The sequence below is a fragment of the Lutjanus erythropterus genome, chromosome 15 (assembly GCF_056507025.1).
Source record: "Lutjanus erythropterus isolate fLutEry1 chromosome 15, fLutEry1.hap2, whole genome shotgun sequence".
Taxonomy (NCBI): Eukaryota; Metazoa; Chordata; class Actinopteri; order Lutjaniformes; family Lutjanidae; genus Lutjanus; species Lutjanus erythropterus.
Genome location: NC_139331.1, coordinates 28,612,881 through 28,631,528, shown reverse-complemented (window position 1 = coordinate 28,631,528; position 18,648 = coordinate 28,612,881). Strand labels below are relative to the sequence as shown.

Sequence of the window (18,648 nt, the reverse complement as noted above, 5' to 3'; positions counted from 1 at the left end):
AGTTTAGGAAAATAGTTGTTAAGTCTGCGACTGCTGAAAGTAGAATTTGGGACAGTGGCGGGGAAAAAAAGCTCTAGAAAAACTAGCTGAGGTGTAGAAAACCCAATTTATGCTCATATCTTTAAGATGTCTTAACCAATACGTACTTATTCAGAAGAATTTTGTGTACATTAATTCTTTTAAATTGTTTTTAGAACAATATTTTGTAGATTTATTTTTTCTTCTCCATTTAATATCATAATATAATATCTGTAATCCAAGGCTCAGTTGAAATCTCAATTTTGCCATTGAGCTGAAGCGAGCGTGTTTTTGGATTTTCAGGGGGGTCGATTTAGTCTTTCGGTGTGTTTGTGCGTGTCGTTTGCAGGACAAATTGTTGTAATAGATAATCTGGTCAGATTAATAGTGTTGGTCTGGGCACAGCTGGCTTTTCATTTGGGAGGCTGGAAGTGATGGAGGAGGAGAGAGCAGAGAACAGCGTTTATTTGAGGAGGGATCAGGTGTGAGGAACCCTCACAGCACCATGTGTGTGCAGTTGAGTTTTACTTAACGGGTTGATTATCACATCAGGACATAACAGGCAGATAATCGCTGCAATCGACAGAGACATTTATCCTTCGATTGACCAAATCTGTCTTTCTGTTTTTTTTTCTTTCTTTCTATTTCACTCTCTGAATAATCTTCCATTTCCTCTTCTAAGTTCAGTGTGTGGTTCTGCCCCTGCTGTTTGCTCCCTGTTGACAAAGGGAGCCTCCTGCAGGTCGGGTCAGTGTACTGCACCACATAGTGCCCAGAATCTGTAAGAGCAAGCTGAAGATTGAAGATTTTTTTTAAAAAGTTAAAAAAAAATGTGATCACAGGTTTCCAGAGCTCAAAGTCTTCTTTTTCTGTGATAAATGACAAAGAAAATTGTTTTATTGTTTTATTTATTATCAAATAATAATAATGATTTGATAACGTTAATAATTGTTTAAATAGATTGATCAACTAAGCGTTGTTATTTTCCCTTTGTTAAAGGGGGTGCACTTTTTATGAACCATACGGTAGAAGTCAGGAATGTAACCGTGTGTGCGGAGCAGACAGAGAGCAGACTGGTCAGTGGGGCAAACAGGGCCAGAAACCTCAGAGGACCAGACTCGAAGCAGCATGAGGTGGAAAAAAAAAAGCTCCCTCTATTAGCAGCCCTCATTAAAGAAATGAGCCGTGACTGAGGTTGGCGCAGCCGCGGAGCGCTTAAACGCACTTATCCTGCAGTACGGGGCAATTAGGTTTTTCAATTACTAAAAACAAAACCACTGTTGAACTGAGAAGAGGGCAAAAGCTGCTGCTGGAGCAAACAGGGGCCGGATTAAGTCCTGAAATCGCATTTGTTCTCTGCCTGTTGGCATTAGGAGAGTGTCAAGGCAGACTCTTGCATTTTTTCACTGCAGATGAGTTTTAGCTTATCATGGCTTCTTTTAAACAACGGCTTTTTGCCCGTGTGCATGAAAATGTGAACTTTATTTTATGAATTATTAAAATTATTTCCGGCAAGTGAGTCACCAGATTTACTTGCCAGACATGACATTTTACTTGACCCCGTGCAAGTGGACAGTCCGTATTGTTGAGTCCTGCAGCATAACCAGTCTGCAAAAAAAAACAATTAAAAACATTAAAAAATGGGTTGCACTTTCTTTTTACAGTACACTATGTTTTTTCTTAGACAGTATTAGACCCTTATTAGACTGTCTTGGAGGATAATCAGGGATACATTACAACAGAGCTGTATTATAAACTACATAAGGGTCTAATAAAGGGTCTAAAGTGCAGCTTGTTATGTCTTATTAGTGTACTGTACAATAACATGCAACTTAAAAACCACAAAAGAATAATCTAAATGCTCGGGTCAGGACACTTTGTTCCACCATCTAATCCATCTCGTCTTTTATCACTCTAACTCTCATCAACCACAGACCCCCCCTCGCTGCTCCAGCATGTACCACAGCCCTGGTCTCCTTCCTCCTGCCTTCTCCTCAGCTCCAGGCCTCTTTATGTCCCAATCAGCTGGAGGCTCCATTAAGCCTCAGAAAAGCAAAGCCTAGCCTCTGAAAAAGCTCATGTCCCCCCATAGAGACTGATTGTAAGAGGAGAGAAAGAGGTGAGGGAGGGTGGGGGGGGGGGGGGGAGAAAGTGATTTTAAGAGCCTCTTTAAATCTGTCTTGTTAATGAGTTGTCCTCGCCATGGCAACGTCTCTCTTTCGAGGGTTTTCCACTCTGCATGCGGAGATGGATTAGGGTTAAAGACAAAAAAAAAGACGGGGAAAATGTAGAGAAAAGGAAGCTACAGGCTTTTTCTTTGCTTGTAAAACCACAGTTGAGCGTGCTGTGGTGACAGTTTTACTCTAATTTTGTTTGTTCCTAAACTGCCGTTAACCTTTTCCAAAGCACTATGCAGGATGACACTGAAAACCAACTGCTCTTGTGTCGGCTGTTGCAAATTTTCACCACAAGGGGGCGTCCTAATACAGACAAGCAGAGGGAGTCGTTCAGGGGATGACACTGCAGCGCCTTTAGTCTTTTAGTTTCAAACTTTATCACCTGTGAATCATCTGTTTTAACAGCACACACATTAAACCACCAAATTGATCAGATTATGCTCACTTCCAAATGGAATTACTTTCCTGTGGATTAATTGCCCATCAGACCGAAGAAACCCATTCATCCGCACCAAAAAGAGACACATGAGATGTCACGAGGAATTTAATTTGGAATAATGGCGGTCTTAAATTTTGGGGGTATTTGATCAGGGAGCTCGTCTCTTTTCCCTCAGGGCCCATTAGGAGGGCGCTCGCTGCATCCAGGAGAGGTCTGCGCTCTCTATTAATGCCTCCATCCCTTCATTATTGCTCGGATGGGACGGGAGGGGGAGGGATGGAGAGATAGGCGGGGAGAGGGAGGCGGGAGGCGAAGCAGAGGAAAGAAGGGGGAGGAGGAGAGTGGGAAAGGAGGGGGGGAGTGTATTTCGGGGTGCTGCTTTTTTCCCAGACGAAGTCTCAGCACAGGATTAGCACATGCATGTGCACACATGCACACTTTTGCAGAATGCATCCCTGAGTCTGTGTGATAGGTTACTTGAAAGCACCAATCAGTGTGTGAGTGTGTGTGTGTGTGCGCACATATGTGTGTTTTACAGATGATACTGATCCGAATCATCCTGTGAGCTTTAAGCCTGTCCTGAGACATATTTAACCCTCTCTGTTTTAACCCTGGGATTACTACACAGTTATTCTAATACCATGTCAGGGCTGCATTACTACAGTGTGACATTTATGTACCGGACCTCTGAAGGTAACGATGAAAGTATATTTGGAAAAATTGTCCTCATAATAGTTGTGGTCTGAGCACCGTTTGAGCTCCAGTGTTGACGAGCACTACAGCTGCAGCAGGGGTGTGATGTAGCTGACCGTGACCTCTGACCTCCTTCAGTATATCATGAAGATGATGATGATGATGATGATGATTATACTCTTCTTTGTATCAGTCTTGTAAACACTGCGTCAGTGTCATCCAAAAATTTATCAGGGTTCAACTAGGGTTGCAAATTTTGTGGATTTTTCTGAACTGACATTATCGATTAATCATTAATGATTAATAAGATTCTTACTTTAACAAGATACTTACTTTCTCTTTTTTCCTTATTTTTTTTTTATTTTTAACTTTTTAAGTTTAAGTTTTAAGTTTCAAATGAGGCACAATTGCTGCCATTTTCACTCATAGAGTCGGGAAAGTGGGTCAAAATGTGAAAAGTGCCCATCTCTTTTCAAAGTCCAAGGTGACATCTTGTGTGTTTTTTGTGTCCATAACCAAAGATATTCAGTTTAATATGATAATAAATGCAGAAAAATGGGAAATCCATATTTGTGAGGCATTTTCTGCCTTTTTTCACCACTTACCTGGTCACCCAAAAAAGTAAAAAAGCAAAAAAAACTTGTTTCATGTAACAACGTCTGCTCTTCTCTCCAAGACTAAGCTTTGCTCTGCCTGTGTCTGTCCTCACAAAAACTCAGATGTAAGTAGAGCACACTAACACAGACAGGCGTGTTTACTTCATAGATGAACGGCTGGTAGATCCTAAAACAACACGTAAGATTCATTGCGTCTTGGTTAAAAAAAATACGACTGGATTGACAAACATTATTGTTGGACCCTGATGTCAGGCTGCCTTTTCTGCTCCATTTGTAGGCTGGAAGTTGTATTTGCAAAAGAAAAAAAAAAGTTGGGGATTCTTGAGGATGTAGTTCTCTTTAGCTGAGGAGAGTTTATTTAAGTTAATAGTCAGTGTCCTCGCCTTGTGAAAGCAATCAGCAGAATAACTAACTAACTAACTAACAGAGAGGAAAGTTAAATTGGATCGATGTTACAGGCCTGATGAACAGAGCATCATGCAGTGTAAATGTATTGGTTATTAACAGTAATCAATACCGGCCACCAGAGCTTGCGTCAGACTGCACATCTAACCTCCCGATTTTGCTGAAGCCTCCAGGCTGATTGTCTTGCTCACTTCCTAAATTCATCACCAATGGTCAATCAGCTGTATTTCTGGTCGTTGATTGGATGGAAATGACCCACTGTTGGTGCTGATGAGAAGTGAGGTGCGATGTGGGAAGTGGGTCAAACGGCACGGTGTCGATTTTGCTCCAGTGGTGGAGGAAGTGTAGATAAACACACATGCGCACGTTATAGTTGATATGGCTTTAACCCACTTCTTATTGGTATGTGCTGATACACACACACACGCTCACACACACGCACACACACACAGCTCTCCTTGTTGTGATGCAGGCTTGCCCCAGGTGGCTTGTTGCTTTGTGCCCTTGAGCTACTGGAGGCACTTAACCTAAATTAGCTCAGTCTGTCTCTGTGCCTCTGTGTCTAAAATCAGACAAGACCCTCTCATCCTCAGGAGGAGCTGAATACAGCAGAAACAACACACTGCTGTATACACAAGCTACTGGGCACCTCAATTTAATTAAAAAAAAAAGTCATATTATGATTATTTCGACTGAAATTGTGATACGCGATACGATTATACGGGTTGTAACCGAATGGAATTTCCCCGTTGTGGGATCAATAAAGGTTTCATTAATTTATTCATTCATTAGTGGAAATGACCAGTTTTGCATTACAATTTTTATGTTCACTGAAGAAAACTACTATTAATATTGTGATAATGTGATATTTATTGAGGTCTGTACCAAACAAATATCTTTTCTTTTATCTGGAGAACAAAATATTTAGGCCTGGTCATCTATGCAGCACTATGGCACCTCAATATAAGTCCTTTAAAAAAAAAATTGTGATTTGGATCTGACTGTGTAATTTGGTTATTGCACTTGGCCACACTGCAATTTTATTGTGATTAATTGTGCAGCCCTAATATTTATCACCTCTGCTTTCTGTTTCATGGTATCATGTTTTGCATGTGATGGGAAATTCAACTTAAGCTGTTTTCTTTCTTGATTAGAGAGTCTGCTAAATGCCTTCTGTGTAAGACGTGCAGTGAAATATTGATGCTAATTAATCATATCTTAACAGCAAATAAAGTAATTTTCCAGCTGCTACATATTGATTGCTGTCATTGTCCCAGCTTGGACATTATTCACATCACACGTTTAATTAAACCGGTCGTGAGGTTCATTTGTGGGGTGTGAATTGTATTGCAGAAACGCACACAAAGTGGACACAGTGGACACAACCAGAAGCGAGGCAGTCCACAGTGTATCATATATGTGTTTGCGTCAAATTTATGGCATTTTGTGTGTGAAGTTAATTAGAAAATTGGATTAATGATGCTGTGTGTGCAGTGCATGCTCTCTCTCTCTCTCTCTCTCACACTCACACACGCATATATATGTGCACACACACAGAGGCCCTTAGGAGAGAAGAGCAGACAGTCCTGGTGCTGAAATGTAGGTCAGGAAGGCAGCATGGCAGCCAACATGTGTGTGTCAGCATCCCTATTTGTGTGTGTGGTTACATGCTTGTCTGCATATTGACTATAGGCTCATGCACATGTTTTGTCTTATAACCTATATGTGCATGTGTTAATATCAGAAACAAAGACACAAAAAGGATAAAGGGTAAAGGGACGCAGTGATCTAGACCTCCTTTAAGGTATAGATCATAAAGTGTGATTGGGTCTGTTGTCTAAAAGCGGTCGATCGTAGACGCAGCTGCGGGCACACATTCACACGCGCACAATAACATGCACAGCCATACATACAAAAGCATGCAGAGTGATGTCAGCCTGCTGTAAGCCATCTGATTTGCACAGGGCCGCCGAGACACACAACACACACTTAAGCTTCGTGGTTATTGATGTGTTGGGTCCTCAGAGGGTCCGCCGTAGAGTGAGAAGGGCCAGGAGTCAATATGAGTGGAGACAGTTTGGCTGGATGGTAATGGCTCTTAATATAGTCTGGGGGCTGCCAGGGGTCTGTCTTTATGTTATAGTACCAGTGGCTGGATGGAGCTTTTCCACTGGGAAATTATTTTATGATAGCGTGTCAGACACGTGTTACACCTGCATAGTCAGAATTTAGAATAGATTGAATAATTGTGTGCTAAGAACTAATTTTAAGCCAAGGTTAGTTCTGAATGACTTAACCTGTTTTCTGTTCAGTTGTGGCACAAATCAAATGTAGAGAGTCACACATGAAGACTTTTTTTAATTAAACAAAGTCAAAAAAAGATTTGAGAGTTGTGGTAGCAACTCTGTGAGGCTGTACTTCAGCAGAGCGGTGCTTTGAGCTAAATGCTAAAGTCCACATGCTAACATGCTCACGAGGAGGATGCTAACATTGAGGCTGTACCAAATAGCTGCTTTGGGGTTTCGAAGCTTCAGCAGCAATTGCTTGAGTTAATTCGAAGCTTTGCTACGACGTGCTGTCTCTCCCAGCTGCTGCCTCAGCGCAAGCTGGACGCAGACCGACGAAACACCGGCAGCATGAGCTACACCGCTTTGTCCAGTGGGGCGTCAGGGATGGACAGACATTTGAGACGGTTGTAAGCAGCAACACGTTGGTGAGAGCAGGAAACCAGGTGCACAGCACAGGGACACAGCAGCAGCAACTGCAGCACAACTTTGTAGACAGACAAAACATCAGCATCATGACTTACACCGTGGTGGCTAAATACTTTTTTTGACGTTCCATGATACCATGGCATCAAACAAAGCCGAATTAAATGTTCATCAGACTTTTTTGGAAACTTTTAGTTGACTTCAAAGAGTCATCCTCTGGATACTTTGGATAGCCATACCAATCCATCCAATAGTTACTGAGGTATTTTGCTCTTGATGAAAGTGATGGACAAACTGAGCAACATCTACAGAGCAATGTTGCTAACATGTTTTTTAAAAATTCTGAAGTCCATCGAAACACTTGGAAAACAAGCTCTGAGTGTTGTCCAGCCAACGTGCAAACTTTCCAGCGTCCAACAGGGGCCTGTTTCAGCGTTATCTTATTGTCCTGTCAGCTTCAGGGAGGGGGTGACAGACCAGTGGGGTTAAATTGCATTAGATTTAAAACTCTGTTGCCGGGGGGAAGTGGACGGTTAGCTACAAATCCATCGTGACTGGAACATAAAACGCCTTAAGTTAGCAACAAAACCGCCACCCTCTCTGAAGGCACCAAAAGCTCAGGCGTACAAATCAGCCTGCTCATAAAATAACAGAGTTTTAACGCCCTGCTCAACGGGCGTTTACATTTTAAGAGTGACCCGCCTTTTATTGTGCTCAAGCTAACATTGGGCCATAAAACTTTGCTCGTTAAATGAACGTATAGGGAGGACTTATTTAACGGTTGCACGCCTCCTTGTCAGTTTGTGCTCTTCCAGCTGTTATTCCTATTAGTTGACTTGGTCTTTGTTTTGAGCTCAGTGTCATGCACAACTGTGTTTTTCAGCCCAGATCAGACTCTAATGCAGTCTTGTCTGTCCACATGCTCACACAGAGGTACATGTATCCACTATCTGCTCTCTCTGTCTTTCTTTCTCTTTTATCCTGGCTTGAATTTCAAAGGGGGTCGGCAGGGAATGCCCGGGTCAGACGCCAGGGGAGAGAAAATTAGGCATGACCGCCAAGCCCGCTGGGCTTTTGTGTATGTTTTCTGTGTATAATATCTGTTTTTATTGAGTCTATACCTATGGACTATCTATCTGTTTCCCTTCCCTCCACCACCCCAAACTTTTCTCTCCCCGCTGTCTTTATCTCCTCTCTGTCTCGTTTCTTTTGTCCCTCTAAACGCTGCCTTTTCTATCCTGCCTCGCATCGCTACTCAGCAAAATGGCTCTGCTTCTACCACATCAAAGAATCTTTGTGGATGCAAACTTTGCTTTTCTTTCTCCGTGTCCTCTTTTCTAAAAGTCTTTGTGCAAAGTTTTGCTTTTGATACCATCTCCATTTTTTTCTCCCACTTTTGTATTGTGCTTCCTTTTTCAAAGACGTTTTCTCTGATTCACGCACACGTCAAGCTGCGTGAGAACGGCTACAGAAAACAACAAATATACGTGTGCCGCCACATCAAGGCCACGATGTGCACATGCATATGCTTGTGTAACAGAAAACACACACAAAGATCAGAGGCTGATCATGTTAGCGATGGTGTGTGTGCAGACTCAGGGCGTAGATTGCAGGGTGTCTCCTGGACTTGGAGGGTTTTTCTCATGGATCACAAAGGAGGAGCAGCCTATAGAAGGAGGCCCCTGCCTTTCATTGAGAAGAATAACCCAGCGCGCGCACACACACACACAAAATGCAGCGGTTTTCATTGCTAACTTGAATTCACACACATCTCCCTAATTTCTGCTGCTTTTTTCACGTTGGTGTAAAATGTACACACAGACACACACAGTGAACTTTGATTTGCACCTCGCTAAATCCCCGCTGCACACACAAAATCCTTTTCACTCAAATGACGTGTTGTGAGCCATCACCGTAGCTTTGAGTACATTTGCCCCCCCCCCCCGTCTGACCTCTTTTAACCCCACCATATTCTGCATATAATCATGCAAATGAGCTGCTGATGGGTCCGTACAAAACCACCAAAAACAAAAGCTTTGTCTTGTCAAACAACTGACTTTCTGACGGTGAACAGAGAGCTTTGCTGTCAGCAATGACAATGATCGGTCAAACTGAGTCATAGAGTAAATGTGAGGTATGTATTTGTTTTAGGACTGCAGCTAATGATTAACCTGCTGTATTTTGATTTTTTTAATTAATTAGTGTGAGTAACTTTTTAAAGAAACGATGTCATAGTTTCCAGTTTCTTAAAATTTGAATATTTTCTTGTTTCTTTACTCCTCTATGACAGTAAATGTAGAATATATTTGAGTTTTGAACAAGGGTGAATATTTTTTGCGATGTTGTTGGGGACATGTCACCATAAACATAGTAAAAGCTGTCTCCTGCCTGAGGTGCACAGTGCAAAGGAACACGGAGAGTCACTGTGCCGCTGCCAGAAGAGTGCTGACTAAGATTACAGCACGTATGGGAATAAACTGCAAAATAATAGATTTTTTTCCTCATGGTCTGAATAACTCACAAGATTTGTCACTAGTTGGTAAATTCATATATTTAGCAGCAAATAGAGACCCATGGCTATAGGTAGTAACACAAGTAACACAGACACTGACAGACAATAGCGGATATAATAATTCAGTAATCCCTGGATATTGATAAGGACATGTCCCTACTGTCCCTACCCAATAACACCCTTGGTTGTGGACAAAACAAGACATTTTATGATGTCATCTTGGACTTTGGGAAGCATTTTTCACAAATTTCTGACACTCTATGGACTAAACAACAAATTTATTGATTGAGCAAATAATCTACAATGAAAATAATCATTAGTTTCAGCCCCAATCTGCCAATTATTTTCACAATTAATCGTTTAGTCTGTAAAACGTGGCATCACAATTCTCCCCAAAGTGACGTCTAACCCTTACCAACGGTCCAAAACCCAAAGACTCTTCATTTACTGTCATACATGACAAAAAGCAGCAAAGTCTAACATTTAGGATGTTTGAGGCAGCAATTTGCTTGAAAAATGACCGAAACCATTAATTGATTGTTAGACTAGTTGGGAACTATTTTTTCTTTGATCAACTAATCAATTAATCGTATAATTGTTGCCGCCCTACTTAAAAAGTGCATACAGTGTTTAACTGAGGGTAGCTCGAGGATGGGAGATTGCCTGTATGAATGTATAGTTTGTGTGTGTGTGTGTGTGTGTGTGTGTGTGTGTGTGTGTGTGTGTGTGTGTGTGTGTGTGATGGAATCCCAGCTGCTTCAATGGAGTAGGTCAGACGGAAAGAGCACACGAGGGGTGAGGGGAAGTGGAAGGAGGGCTGGCGTTACCCAGTAACCTCTGTCTGCTGAACAGACAGAAGTGCAGCAGAAGAGAGACAGACAGACGGACAGGGAGGCTGTGAGAGGGAGACAGCAAGAGCTTGGTGTCAGAGGAAGGTCATTCAGCAAGAGCTGGAGCAGTTTGAACTTATTGTGTTTGTGTGTGTGTGCGTGATACGCGGGAACTTTACCCCATGCTAAAATCATTAGTGCCAGAAAAACAGCTTGTTTACTCAGCCTCGCCTCTCCGTCTCCTTGGTTTCAGTGTGTGTGTGTGTGTGTGTGTGTGTGTGTGTGTGTGTGTGTGTGTGTGTGTGTGTGTGTGTGTGTGTGTGTGTGTGTGTCTTGTGTTTGAGAGAGAGAGTTGTGTTTATTCAGGAGTGAGTTTGAAGTTTAACTTTGCTTAACTGCCTTTTTATGAGCGCTGTAGAGAGTTGTTTCCTTGGCCTGACCCACCTTTAGGGTTTATTAGCATCATCAGAACATGACTGTGTCAGACTACGATTACTTTTTATTACTATCTTTATGCCAAATGACGTAAAAGTGTGAAAAAATGTCAGTAATGGTACAGTTTGTAAAGAAAATCTTCCGTTTAAATATGCTGTATGATCAACATGCCACACTGCTTCCTCCCCTCTCTCCTGATAGATTATTCATGCCTTATTCCACATCTCAGAGAGGAGCAAAGCGATCGGGTTCCCATCGACCCCCGGTGTTGCGCTTTCATTCACAGAGATGTAGGGATGAAAGAAAGGGGGAGGGGATCAGAGAGAGTGACTTATGTTGCTCTGCATGCTATAAATTATAGATTTTCATTCATAGAAAAAGAGAGACAAGGAGGGATGAAAGAGAAATATGATGTAGTTTATTTATTTATTCATTTTTTCAGGGTCGCTGGTACATTTCCTGTTTGAGCCATCAAAGTCCAAACAATTTAGTTTCTAATAGATTTTAATAATTGATACAAATATCAGAGCAAAAAGTGAAGAGCTGAGATGAGTGTTTTTTGTTCTCTTAGTTAAGTTCATGGGTTCAAACCAGTGACAAACCCTGCACCTGTTTCTAACCTTTAACGTGCTTAGTTCTAGTAACAACATCCGCAGATGCAACGTTTGCAAGGGTGTGTGAAAAAAAAAAAGTCCCCGTTTTCCTCAACGCACATTTTCCTGCTTATCTCCGCCTTGCAGGTTCTCTACCTATTAACGGGAAGGTGTGCAAGGTCAGAGCCTGAACAAGAGAACGCAGGAAAGGAAAGAGAGAGGAGGGGGAAGAGGGGAGAGTAAAATCAATACAGGCTAGATTACATTAGAAGTCATGAAAGTGTTCATGTCTTAAAGGAAAGAGAGGAGAGAAAGAGAAAAGAAAATTGGGGATGGAGAGAGAGAGAAGGAGATTTGACGTTAGCGGATCAGGTAGAGTTGAGGGGTTTTAGGGGGTCAGCTTAGCTCTCCCTTCTTAAGTCCAATTAGAGAAATTAAAGCTGAGACCTGTCAGATGAAGGGGGAGGTGTGTGTGTGTGTGTGTGTGTGTGTGTAGATGTCAGATTCAGGCTCTTTGGGAATTTGAACGGATGTTTGATAGACTATGATATTGAACCAGAGAGGGAGGTGTGTGTGTGTATGTGTGTGTGTTTAGGGGATTGATCAAATGATAGAGCGAGGGGCTGCTGGGAATCAGACTTCAGTCTGGGATAAAAAAAACAACAAAAAAACAAAAAAACAGGGTATGAAAGTGTGAGACTGTCTGCAGACACTCTTAGAAATAAAAGTGCTTAATAGAACCCCTATAGGACAACCCTTTTTGCTTCCTGGTTGAGCCCTTTAAAAAGGTTCCACTTGGAACCCTTTTAGAGGCTTCTACCTAGAACCCAACATAAAGGGTTATACCTAGAACTGTCTGTGAAAAGTTCCACTCAGAACTCCCCATGATAGGTTCTACAGAGAACTCTTCTATGGGGTAATAGTTCCACCCACGACCCTCTCTGGGGAAGCTACCCAGGGTGTTCTACCAAGAACCATTTATATTCCAAGGGTTTCATGTAAACTCACCTAAGGGTTCTATAGTGAACCCTTTTATATTCCATGAGTTTTATATAGAACCCACTGTAGAACACTTCTTTGGATGAAAAGGGGTTCATAATGGAACCCTTAGTCTTACATTCCAATGGTTTCAACAAGAACCCACCCAAAGGGTTCCTCCAAGAACCCTTTTGTATTCCAAGGGTTTCATGTAGAACCCACTGTAGAACAGTTCTTTGAATGGAGGGGTTCTTAAGGGAACCCTAAGTCTTACAAGGAACCCCTATTGAACCCTTTCTTTCAAAAAAGGGTTCTTTGGATGAAAAAGGTTCTTAGTTGAACCTTTAGTCTTACAAAGAACTCTTGACGAACCCTTTCTTCAGAAAAGGTTTCTTCAGAAGCAAATGGTTCTGGGTAGAACCTCAGCCCTTCAGGAACAACCCACGTGGAACCGTTATTTCTCAGAGTTCTAGTTGTCTCTGCCAGGTTGGTGTGGAGATCCAAATGGGGTGTGAAAACAGAACGGGGAAGATAAAGGAAGCAGGAACAACGACAGGAGGAGGAGAAGGAGCCCTTCATCAATCTCTCTCCTTTATTATCCCTCTGCCACATTCACCCCTGAGTCTTAATAACGTCTGGAGAACCAGGACATGTTAATTATTCACATCGCTCCCCTCAGTTTCTCCTTTTTTTCTCAGAGGTGACCACCTTTTCATGTGTACACGCTGCTGGTTGTGCTAACGAGAACAGATCATCACTGTCTTGCCACAGGCCCTAATACTAATGAACATGTGTTACTCTGAGATTTTCGTTTGAGTGCTTGACAGTCTCGTCAGTTTTATCACTAATTAACGTGATTCAATTCTTAGAAAACCTCACAATTTAAGGCAGTTGTAATTATCTCAGTGAAGAAGTAAGGATATAAGTTGCACACAGCTAATATACAGGAAGCTAAGCAATGTACTGCTGTGGACAGGGTCAGCAGCAAAATGCATTTTAGCCAACTAAAAATTTCAATATCAGTTTAAGTGTACACTGTACTAAGAATATTTTCAGCGCTTTTCCTTTTTCTAAAAAGAAACAGCTAGTATATGACCCAGAGCGCACTCTTTCTCGCTCAACCAAACTCCATTGGCAAAATCGGTAATTTTATCTTGCAAAACACAGGAGTTGGTGGTGTACTGATGCCTCGATCTGTTAGTTTGTTTGCATTATTGTGTGACTTTGGTGGTTTAAAATGATAGTTCTGATTCATCAAAGTCACACAAGAACACAAACAAACCAATTGGTTGAGGCAGCAGTAGACCAGCAACTCCCGTGTTCTGCGGGGTAAAATTACTGATTTTGCAAATGGAGTTTGGTGGAGCAAGAGAAAGAGCAATATTTGGCTCATATAAAGGTGGTTTCCCATCATAAAGGCTGTCTGATGGCATGGTTATGTGGTGAAATTATTGTATATTGTTTTGTTTCTTTTTATCGGTGGGTCTTTTTTGAGGTGACTATAATCAGTGTAATACTGACCCTGCCCATAGCAGTACATTTCTTAACTTCTGTCCTGGTATTCTTGTCTGCTTCTACAGTCTGAGGGAGTGTCAACATCTATTGTAAGTCATACATTGACTACAGATAAGTTCCTCATACAACCTCACTTCAAATAATCTGAACTATCCCTTTAACTCTGGGCTGTTAATTAGAAAAAAACAAGCCATTTAAAGATGTCAGCGTGGAAATATGGAAACTTCTGACAGGCGTTTTCATAGTTTTTTTTAGATTAACCAGTGACAATAATAATCATTATTTACTGTCCTAGGATGTTTGCTAATATGTGATTTTAAGGATCATGAAAAGGTTGTGAGGAAGAAAAAAAGCAAACATTTCCTCAGCTTTGGTAAACAAGATTTATTAATTGCATATCCGGGGGCTAATATGTGTAAGACTGCTTGGTAATCATGTTCATAATAATCCCTGATGTTTGTCGAGCTACAGTAAATAAGCTCTTCGTCTGAGGTCCAAGCTTCAGCCACTGAGTCCTTCACGCTTCCCTCATATGCTGCTCAGAGTATGAACAGATGAAAGATTGATATTGTTTGGGCTGGGGTATAAGGGTGGTGGGGGGGGGTCCATTCTTCACTGGGAATGAGCGGAAGGATGTATGGGCGTATGGCTGAATGGATAGATAGCCCTAATCCTAGAGGTGGCCTAGATTAGAAGCCCTCCTTCAGCGGATAGAGTTGTTGACCTGTCTGTCACACACTGGGCGTGTGTGTGTGTGTGTGTGTATGTGCACCTGTGTGTGCGCGTTGACACTGTCCTGAGAACAATAGGCTCTTTAATGAGCGATGCTGCTTTGGCTCGCGTCTGCATTAATGATCCTAATACTGTACGCGTGCCAAACAGTGCGAGATACAAGCCAAACACAAGCTACTGACAGAACACGGAGAGAGACTTTCAGACTGTCATGATGACCCGAGATAATCCTGAGTTTACTGTCAATCTGAAGGGGTTTATGTTGCTTCTAACTGGGTTTGAAGTGGGGCTGCAATTATTTATTTTATTATTTTTAGTTTTGGTTATTCTGTCCATAATTAATTTTCATTAACAGTGTGGTCTATAAAATGTCAAAAAATAGTAAAAAGCAGTACCTCTCACAATTTCTGAAAGCCTTCGTCCTGTCCAAGTCACGTCAAAGTCATTTGCAAAAATGTAAAACAGTGAGATGAACTGTATGTAAAGCATTATAATAAATTATTTCAAATTATATAAAGATTGAGGTAATATACAACAGTACACAATATGCACATAAAACTCATATTCATACTTGGGAATAGATTAAAAAAAATACAGAAATGAAAATTTGTGATGTATAGTACATACATGAAAACATGCACACATAAAAAGTGAATATAGTCTTAATAACTGCAGATACAGGATTCAGGGCAGGCTGAATGGTGTTGAGGCTGAGGCAAGTAGATGTGTTTTGCGTTTATTTTTGAATGAGTCAACCTGGCTATCCTCTCTAATTCGGACAGGAAGATGATTCCAGAGAAGAAAGAGAGAGAAACACCACACGGGAGTTTAACTTTGGTCTTAAGAAGCTGCAGCATTTATTCACAGACAAACTGTACATTTACTGCCAGCTGGGCAGCGTCACTGCTCACCTTTTGATCTGCTCAGCGTTCTTGCTTTTTCAACCACACGCTCACTACACCGCGCTGGAGCTGACGATAACATTACATTTTACTGCAATACCGTGGCCAGGTGATGCCTGCCGTGGGGTTGAGCTCATAACCCTCATCGAAGGATCAATCTGATGTCTAGATCAGCGCATGTATTTCTTAATGGAACAGAGCCTTCACTAATCTACTCTGAGAAAATAAGTGGTAAACTTTTAGAATTGGTACAGCTCGCTTGGAACCTCTGACTGAGGTGATACCAAAAAATAAAGTATCCCTAACCCTAAACTGAAAAAAGGACTGACTAGAGTCAAGCTAAGTTGAGCCATACCATGCAGTGGAGAGGGGTCTCTATTTAGTCTGGTGTAACTCTACAGTGTAGCTTATGAGCTACGTCTGTGTGAAAACTGATGATAAGTTATGAAACCATTACAGCCAGAATTGAATGAAAAGGTGAAAAACAGGTTGAACTCTGTCAGGAAGAATACGACATTTACGGATACGTATTACTCACGTTTGGAGCTCCATAACTCAAGGACAAGAGGAACCACAAGTACAGTGAATAGACACTTAACAGCATACAGTAGACTGATGTTAGAAAACACATTTACACACCGATAAATCCATGCAGCACACTTCAGAGTCACGCTGAAAGGTTCGTATGACCAAGGTCTCGGGGGGGGAGGAGGGGGGAGGGATGAGAGGGGAAACCTTTTTACCCACAAATTCAAGGATCATTTGCAGTCCCTATTCAGCTCTTGTTGCAGCCCCACTCCCCGCCACACACACCCCCTCCCTCGCCGCTTCAGCCATTTGCGCTGAAAAGAAATACGCTCACAGAAGGAGGGGCAATCCTGCCCGTCTGGATGTGTGTGTGTGTGTGTGTGTGTGTGTGCGTAGGTGTAGGCACGTTTGCATGGGCTTGAATGGGTGAGAGCCAGAGTGTGTATGTGTGTGTGTGATAGATTGCGAGCGGATTGGACAATGGGAGGATTGTATGTGATCTATATTCATGTGGCACAGATTTAGTAGCCATGTGCACACAGCAGGCAGACAGAGGAAGAGGGGTTGATGGAAAACATCCAGAGAGAAGAAAAAAATGACATTTATGTAGAGAAATGAGCACAACCATAATTATTTTTCTGGTTTTGGACACTTTTAGGTAGCTGAAAAAAGAGCAGACTGTCTAGTCCTTTTCAATAATTGTAATACATGATACATAAAATAGTACAAAATTACATCAAACGCAGTAAATGTCAGTGCTTTAGTGTTTTTGTGCCACAGCTGTGGCCTGAGGCATTTCTTTTTTGGGGTGTCCGCCTGTCCGTCCCATTCTTGTGAACACGACATCTCAAGAACGCTTTGACAGAATTTCTTAAAATTTGGCACAAATGTTCCACTTGAACTCAAGAATGATCTGATTAGATGTTTGTGATCAAAGGTCCAAGTTCAAGATTACTGTGACACCATGTCTGTCTGAATTTGGCAGCAATGTCAACTTGGACTCAATAATAAATAATTAGATTTTGGAGGTCAAATGTGATCTCACGTCCTTCCCAGCCTAGTGAATGCAATATCTTAGGAACATGTGGACAGAATTTCTCTAAATTTGGTGCAAACATCCACTCAGACTCAAGGATAAAGTGATTAGAATTTGGAGGTCAAAGGTCACTATGACCTGACATCCCTTTCAGACTATCTCAGGATCACGTGGACAGACTTTCTTCAAATTTGGTGCAACCATCCAGTTGGACTCACTGCGACCTCTTGTCCATCCTATTATTGTGAACGCGGCATCTCAAGAACACCTTTAAATCTGGCACAAATATCCCCTTGGACTCAGTGATGAATGGTTAGATTTTGGGTGTCAAATGCGACCTCACGTCCTTCCCAGCCTAGTGAATGCAATATCTTAGGAACGCATGGACGGACTTTGTTCAAATTTGATACAAACACCCACTTGGACTCAAGGATGAACTAAATTAAACTGAATTAGAAGGTCACTGTGACCCCACAAAACAAGACATTTTTGGACATAAATCAAGAACTCACATGCTAATTGTGACTAAATTTAATACACATGTCATATGAGTCTGGACAGATGTGGACCTAAACTGCAACTTGTCTGGTTGGCAGAAGCATACAAGCACAAGATGGTAATTCTAGTCTGTTGTTTCTAATGATGTTTCCTGTTTGCACCACACTTTGCATGATGCAGGTGGAAGCTGCATCCTCCTGAGAGCACCTTGTACAAAGCTCAACATGTTTTTTTTTACAAGCTTCTCCTGTAGAGGTGGCTGATAGTTTAATTAGATGCACAAATATTCCCCAGATGAGTCTTTCGTAGCGGTGAAAACAGGCAACCGCAGAACAGGCTGAAGCAGAACAGAGTATAAAATAAGGAAAAGGAGAGAGCGATGGAATGAACTGAGAATCGTCCTTCACAGTAAAATAGCATGAGCGTGCCTGTTCGTTCTAATAAGGCGTGTTAAACTCTCAGCTATATTCTGAATCCCACTGAGGACAGAAGAAAGAGAGAAAGACAGAACGACTGATGATGAGAAATAAAGGGAGAGGCAGCCAGAACTCCTTGGTAACCAAAGCACAGAGGAACAGAGGGGCCGGTCCTACACCCCTCCTGCTGTGTGTGTGTGTTTGTGTGTGTGTGTGTGTGTGTGTGTGTGTCTCCGAGGACTGGACCGCCTGAGGGAGGAGTGGCGATGGGGGGGAGTGGTGGACCGTGTGTGTGTGTGTGTGTGTGTTTAGAGAGGGAGATAGGGGTAGTGGCTCATTGTCGGCGTAGTAGACGCTCACACACACTCCAAGCCGCCGTGTAGTGAGAATGTGAGTGGAGGAGAGCCAACGCCAGCACTCCTTCACCCCGTCTTCTCTCCCTCCTATCACCGGGATTTGTGGGATTTTTTTGTGCCTTACAAGGACACTTTTTTTTTTTTTTTTTTTAAGAGGGAGACACTCAACCGGAATAATGGTGTTTATCGGGACCTCGTTAAAATCTGTGATTAAATACTTCAAAAGGAAGGGTAAGATATGTTTACTGCTGTTCTAT

The 18,648-nt window shown here is 42.0% G+C and overlaps 1 protein-coding gene across 10 annotated transcripts in view; it reads left to right on the top strand.

Moving 5' to 3' along the window:
- The window catches only part of nhsl1b (NHS-like 1b), a 162,025-nt gene that overhangs the window by 106,951 nt on the left and 36,426 nt on the right, over positions 1-18,648 (top strand). Inside the window, exon 1 of one of the 10 annotated variants that reach the window (XM_084737986.1) lies at positions 18,393-18,622. The exons of 8 other annotated variants lie outside the window; for them this stretch is intronic. In XM_084737986.1, coding sequence (XP_084594112.1) covers positions 18,568-18,622 — 55 coding nt within the window. In that variant the 5' untranslated portion in view covers positions 18,393-18,567. Of the gene's footprint in view, positions 1-18,392; positions 18,623-18,648 lie in introns of those variants that run through there. One more of the 10 variants, XM_084737984.1, reaches the window with a different exon arrangement.